Consider the following 6,538-nt stretch of genomic DNA (forward strand, 5'->3'; position numbering starts at 1 on the left):
AGACACCATACAGGCAGGTCAAGCCATTGCCTTTCTCAGACCTCACCTTTAGAGCTGCAGTAGGTGTTTTCTGGGCAGTCCGTGCAGTCATAGCAGCAGAGGTGGAATCCTTTGATTTGTCTGATTTGTCCTGGTTCACACTCTCTGAAGCATTCTGATGTGGGCTCCTGGACAAAAGGGGAAACGAGTGTCAGCTGGGCACCCAGCAAAAGGGCTTTGCTGGCATCACATCGGTGTCAGTGCTGACAACACCTAATTATACTTAATTCTAGTTTTGTACAGTAGAGATGGGTCACGTGTTTGCAGGACAGCATGACCTGGGGTCTCACTCAAATCCTGTAGGAGCAGCATGTAGGCTGGGAGCTCTTCATGGACAGTTCTGATGAAGTGGCAAAAAAATGTACTTCATCTCATATTGCTTATGCTTTTGCCACCACCCCCCCCCCTTTTTACCTTTTGATCTGCAGTGTGAAATTGAATCAGGGACTTATTGAGGTTCAGGGACTCTTGATAGTCTCCCACAAGCAGATGTGTGAGGCTGCCATTTTCCCAGTGCCAGAAAATGAGCTTGTAGCCAGTGTTTGTGCCATGGGATTCGTCAAACCTGAAACTTTGGCCGTTCACCGTGAACGGGACGGTATTCATGAAGTGCAGCAGCTGAGGAGAAAATGAGAATTAACAAATAGGTATCAGTACAGCTCATGTTCTTGCTTGGAGGATGCCAGTGCAGTAAGCTAGGTTCTGGCTGAAGTCAGTTCCCCCTGCTGTGGGCTAAGCTTGCAGCTCTCAGCCTCCTTGCTGTATTATCAGCTGCTCTGTCTGTTGTGCCAGGCCCAGGTGGTGGGAGCCAGAACGCGGTCCTGGAGTGGAGACAACTGAGGGAATTGTCTCATCACCCCCTCCCCATCTGGCTGTGTGCAGCACAGGCTGTTTGGAAAATGGCTGTTTGTCCTTCTGGCCTTTCCTCACCTGCTGGGATCTGATAGATGCTTTGGGACACCCTTGGTGGGTGCACCCCAGTGCTCTGTGCAGTGCATAAGCCACGCTGTAGACTGCGATGTACACCGGTTGTATTTGGGAGTGGCTTAGGATGGAGGAGATGTCTTGGAAAGAGATGTGGTCGCACTGTTTGCATTGTGTGCCCAGCACGTCGGAGCTCACGCGGCGGTAGAATTCTCTGGACTCTTGGCAAAATTCATCTTGCTGGACAGAGCTGAGGAGGTTGGCAATGTATTTCTGGAAGCCGGGGACTGTGCTTGCTTTTAGAATAAAGCCTAAGACCGTCCCAATGTTCTGAATGTTCGGGATGGAGGTGGTTATGTCAGACAGCAACCAGGGTTCAGTGCCAATCCAGACCTTCTTGCTTAGTCCCATCTTGATGCTCTGTTCCAGCAGGGCCTGGGCTGGCTGCCGAAAGGCGAAAAGGACAATAATGTTGACGTTGGTCTTGTTAATGTACTCAATGGTCTCTTCCATTTGTTTCTTGGCCTTGGGGTCTGTGAGGTCTGAAGGAATTAGGCCCTCGTAAGCAATGCAGATGCTACCATTTCCAATTGTGCTTAAGAAGAGCTCCTGGGCTCCTCGGCCGTATTCATCATCGCTTCCAATGGTGGCAATCCAGTTCCATCCAAACTCATTCAGCAGCAGGACCACAGCTTCCACCAAGTTCTTGTCGCTGGGAACAGTTCGGTAGAAGGATGGGTACAGCTCCTTGTTGCTGAGCTTCTCACTGCTGGCCCCATAGCTGACCTGTGGATTCAGTAAGATCTTAGGGCTACGTTTACCCGACTGTGATGGCTCCATTGCGATAACTGAGTACTTAGAGTCACAGTTGAGATTCTCCCAGTTTCCACTGTTAATTCCCATTTCACCTGGATTGCAGAGCAGTTAAGTTAGCTCTCTCTTCTCTGGGAATTTACACACTGATGTGTGTTGCAGGAAATCCAATCACCTACACGGGACATCTATGGCAAAGACTGGAACCTACATTTTAGTGGTCCCATTTCAAAGAGCAGTCACAGCTGCTGGACTAGAGGTCCCTTGAAGGTCCCTTCCAACTGAACTAAGCCATTCAAACCCTCCCCCCCCACACCAAAAAAAAAGAGAATTCTTGCTTTCCCCGGGAGTTTCTTTACCTGTGGAATCAGGAAGAAGCTGAATAGTTGGGCTGTCAACAGGCAGAGGTCTGACTTGTGCGGTCCGATCACAGCAGCGACGCGAGGCTGGTAGTCGGTGTAGTTGCACGCTACGCCAATGCCCGTCGTGCCATTTCGGGTCACAAATAGCAAGCTGGGCTGTAGGGCTGCCAGCGGCTCGAAGCAGGTGTCATAGATGTCATAGCCCAGCTCCACTCCTGGTAGAAGTGACGTGGAGTTGTTGATCTCATCAATAGCGAACTTCATCCCAAGGGCCCATATCAGCCCATCTACAAATAACCTGCAATAAGAGGGGGCAGGGAATGACACGATCCGCCGGTGTTATCGTGGTGATCCGTACGTGTTCTTTGACATCTCAGCATCCTGTCTGCTGCCAGGCACTGCCAGCTGTGCCCGAGTGATCGAATTTAACGCATGCTAACGAAGCTAGCAGCCGTCTTACCTTTCACACACAATTAACGTGGGCTCTGATCGCGCTGTCAGGTTGATGGTGTCCATCCCAAAAGGGAACAAGCCTCCAATGACGAAGTCACCAGGCCTCCTAAACTGAGCTGAGAGGCAGGTGGGCTTGAGGGCTGCTGCGTAACCAAAGCTCACGCACAGCAGCAGCCCAGGAATCATAATCTCCCTATTTGAGGGGGGAAATATTTCATGAAAGCATTAAAACGCAGGAGAGCGAGCGGGGGCAGGGGATGCAGTCTCAACAGTTTCTGGGAAATGGGTTTAAATAGAACCCAGAGAGATGGAAAGAACGCGGAGGAATTTGTTTAGCAAACTGCATTGAGCGTGTAACTTGAGGTTCCGTGAGCAACAGTCAAATAGGCAGCAGGACCCCAAGCGTGCTTGTTTGCAAACCACTGCCTCATCCTGCTGTCCTGTACACAGGCAGTGACCTAGTGACCGTACTGCAGCCCCTCTGCCCTCCTCCTTCCTGGGGCTGGGGGTGTTAGTTATCCCAGAACAGCTGTGGCTGGATGCTTGATGTCATGTGTCGTTTCTTTTAATTGAAGGTCACTTCGTCATGGAGATCCCCAAATCATCCTCAGGACTTGGCAAGGATGTGGCCAAGCAGGTCCCCCAGGCTGCAGGTTGGTGAGCTGTTACTTGTAGCCGTACTGAGATTTCCCATCAGTCCTTATTGGCCAATCTAATTATTTCTCACACTGAGCTGTGACGTTCGCTTCAGCTGAGTGACACAGGTACCAGTTCCCAACACAGTTTCTTCATGGTTTGTGTTTCCTTCTGTCAAGCCTGAGAGAAAACTGGAGAAATTCAATTGACTGCGTTTTGCTGCCTTACATTGGCACCTTATCACAGGAGCTGCTTGTATCCCCCCAAAGTGACACGCTGCTTTTCCTACAAGGCTGGTTTTTGTTGTGCATTTTAGAGAGTTGAGCACTTGAATGGAAGCTGAGCATGTGTGCCTGTGTTTCAGGCAAGTGACATTGTAGGTATCTACGTCAACATTGTATTGGTGATATATCAACACCTTTTTGAGGACACCCTTACAGATTTCCCTAACCTCTTAGTGGAATATTTGTTAGCTTTAATGACAGAATTTCATTTAAAAAGCCTGAAATTGAAATGTAACTGCATGGAGCTTTGAATAGTGTAAGAGGTGCACGTAAGCAGTTATACTTCCAGGTGAAATCTACCTTACTGTGGGATGGGAGATGGTTTGTGTGATGGACTCCTGTGCAAAACGTTCAGACTCCCTCTGGTGAACCTACGTGTTATTGCAGCTTTCAAGGATAGAACTCGCTGTAGGTGAAGTGTTCTTTTACTTCTGGATGTGGCTGCATCAGCGGCAGCAGAACCTCTGAACCAGCTCAGAGCCAAACTCGGCACCTGAGCTATCCTGTGTGTCAACGAGCTGGGGCTGTTCGAGAGGCTCCTGTCATTTAGAAGCAGGGACATTTCCTAGGGACCCCAGGAAAATGCGGTTTTCATTAGGCCATGCTTTGTTCAAATGAGCAAATGCAGACTGACAGAAAACTGCATGTTGCTTGAAGCACACATTGCTGAGAATTATTGGTAATGGACGCACAGCAGAACTTTTCCCTGCAGAGAAAGTTTGGTTCTTTAATTGCAGAAGTTCATTTTCAACATTAATGCTTGCCTCCTAAGAGGAACAGCTGAGAATAAACGTGACAAGGAAGAAAAAGTAATTTTTTCCACGCAGTCACGCTGCCATTCCTGCATTAAATCCACGAGAGATCAGATATACCTTCATTTGACACACATGATTTGACATAATTTAAGGCATTTAATACACTTAAACAGCTGAGATACCAGCACTATCTGTATCACAGAGCGAGCGCAGCGGGAGATATTTTGTAGCTTATATCATGGAACTGCTCCATTTTAATACATGGATTTATTCTATGGAACTGTGTGATCCTTTTAAAGTGGCTTTGGCAGAATTGAGAATATTTGTGTCTTCACAGCATAGCAGCAATACCCCCATTTAGGATGTACAAGCAAATTCTTAGTACTCCTCCTGGGTTACTCCTGACATTGGTTTCACACCTGATCACTGGGTCAGTGAATGGGAGACTGCTGGTGAAGGACAGAGATGAACAGGTGACACTGTAACTCATCTTGCTTCCAACACCACAAAAAAGGAAAGCATTCCTGTAAAGGATACTCTCCAGCAGCACGTTAATCACATAATGTAGTGCCCAGCTGACTGATCCCAATGAGGTAATAGTGATTGCCTGAATCTTGCAGTGTTACTTTAGGCCAAAGTGACTCTTAGTTGAGAGGAAACCAAAATGTGATGGTCTGTGGGATTCACCCCCAGGCACTCACGTCTTCCTGAAGTAACAGGGTTGTGCTTTTTCAGCTCTAAAAAAGCTAAGTAAACTCAATTTTACATACTTCATATATAGAGATACTGGCTGTTATATGCAGTGATTGTAGTTAAGAGATGTTACTCTGGTAGGCATTTGACACAGACATTAAAAATAAATAACAAATCACAAGAATACTATTCAGAAGCAAGACTGAGAAAGTGCAGTCAGCTGCCTTAGCTGGGTATGTAGTGCTGTGCAGGGCACAGGAAGAACTGGTCCGCGTCCCAGGATGCAGAAAGGACAGAAGAAACAACGAGCAAAGTCCTGCCGAACAGTTCCCTATGGGAAGGAGCAGTCTCTTAGTGGCTACAAGGAAAAGCGGTTCTTTTCAGACAGTGTTACTCAGGATTCTATTTTCAGGGCTAAAGCAGAGTTGGGGGAGAAAGCAGCAGCAGGTCCAAGGGAACAGCTTGTAAACAAAGTGGCCCAGTGAGCTTAAGGTAAAGGTGTTGAGATAGCCTGTAAGGGAGTTACCTACAGCCTTTGGTGCTGTCACCTTTTTAGGGGTGTAAGTGCACAGAAGTGCTGAAGTTGCAGTTTGGCTTAGCAAGACCCCAAAGCCTCGCATTGGAGCCTGGGGGAGAGAGAGGCACTCCCTCGGGCGTGCTTGTGGACACTTTTCCTCCCTGCAGAGCTGAGGTGACGATATAGATACAGTAAGGTGTGTATTTCTTAGTGCATTTTCTTTTTGGACCACGGCTGAGCTCCGCCAGCTCCCTGCGGGTCCGGGGAAGGGAAAAGAACACGGTGCAGGCGCTCAGGGCAGGTCGAGCAGGCGGTGCTGCGCGTACAGCTCCTGGGTGATGCCGTACACATCGCGGATGTGCGGCAGAGCGTCGCCCAGCATCTGCACGGCCTCCTCGGGGCCGCCCACGTTCATCACCTCCAGGAAGGCGTCGCGGGAGGGCAGAGCGCAGAAGGCCACGGTGGCGGCCTTGCGGACGATCCAGGGGTGGTAGGCGGCCAGCGAGGCGTTGTAGCTGTCCGTGCAGATGGCCGAGGTGCTGGCGTCCTGCCGGGCGGTGCGCAGCCCCTCGAGGAAGAGCTGCAGCCAGCGCAGGGCTCGGTGCAGCCGCAGGACGGTCCTGCAGCCCGAGTCGGGGTGGGCCGAGCGCCGCTGCAGATCCACCAGCCCCCCGCTCAGCTCGTAGTGCACCATGGACTGCAGCGTGCGGTATTCCTCCCGCCGCTCCCCGCCGCAGTAGCTCTCCATGATCTGGATTTTGGCCACCGCGTCCTTGGAGATGAAGGAGAAGATGGCGCCCAGGCCGTTCAGGAAGCTGAAGGGAAAACGGAGCGTTGAGAGGGCGGCGGCCGCGAGGCGCGCCCTCCCCCCGCCCGGCCCCGCACTCACCGCACGAGCCCCCGCCAGCCGCGGAGGTAGGGGCCCAGCAGCACCTCGCGCCGCTCCGTCACGCACGCCTGGAAGGCGGCCAGCACCTCCCGCAAGCAGAACGGGCCCGGCGCCGCCGCCATCTTGCCGGCGGGAGGCGCCGCGCATGCGCGGGCCGCTGAGGGGAAGGGCGG

At 51.0% G+C, this 6,538-nt stretch overlaps 2 protein-coding genes across 3 annotated transcripts in view; both read right to left on the reverse strand.

The window, feature by feature from the left end:
• TAS1R3 (taste 1 receptor member 3) overlaps positions 1-3,167 on the reverse strand; it is a 5,450-nt gene extending 2,283 nt beyond the window's left edge. For both annotated transcript variants that reach the window (XM_021417742.1, XM_021417743.1), the window contains exons 1-5: positions 2,599-3,167; positions 2,136-2,436; positions 970-1,749; positions 454-657; positions 47-167 (exon numbers count right to left, since the gene is read on the reverse strand). In XM_021417742.1, coding sequence (XP_021273417.1) covers positions 47-167; positions 454-657; positions 970-1,749; positions 2,136-2,436; positions 2,599-2,777 — 1,585 coding nt within the window. In that variant the 5' untranslated portion in view covers positions 2,778-3,167. The remainder of the gene's footprint in view (positions 1-46; positions 168-453; positions 658-969; positions 1,750-2,135; positions 2,437-2,598) is intronic.
• Positions 4,403-6,522, reverse strand: CPTP (ceramide-1-phosphate transfer protein). Its single transcript, XM_021417747.1, has 2 exons — positions 6,366-6,522; positions 4,403-6,291 (listed from the first exon to the last, which is right to left on the reverse strand). The coding sequence occupies exons 1-2, from the start codon at positions 6,485-6,487 to the stop codon at positions 5,769-5,771; spliced, it is 645 nt and encodes a 214-aa protein (XP_021273422.1). The 5' UTR covers positions 6,488-6,522; the 3' UTR covers positions 4,403-5,768.

This window comes from Numida meleagris, chromosome 20 (assembly GCF_002078875.1).
Source record: "Numida meleagris isolate 19003 breed g44 Domestic line chromosome 20, NumMel1.0, whole genome shotgun sequence".
Classification (NCBI taxonomy): Eukaryota; Metazoa; Chordata; class Aves; order Galliformes; family Numididae; genus Numida; species Numida meleagris.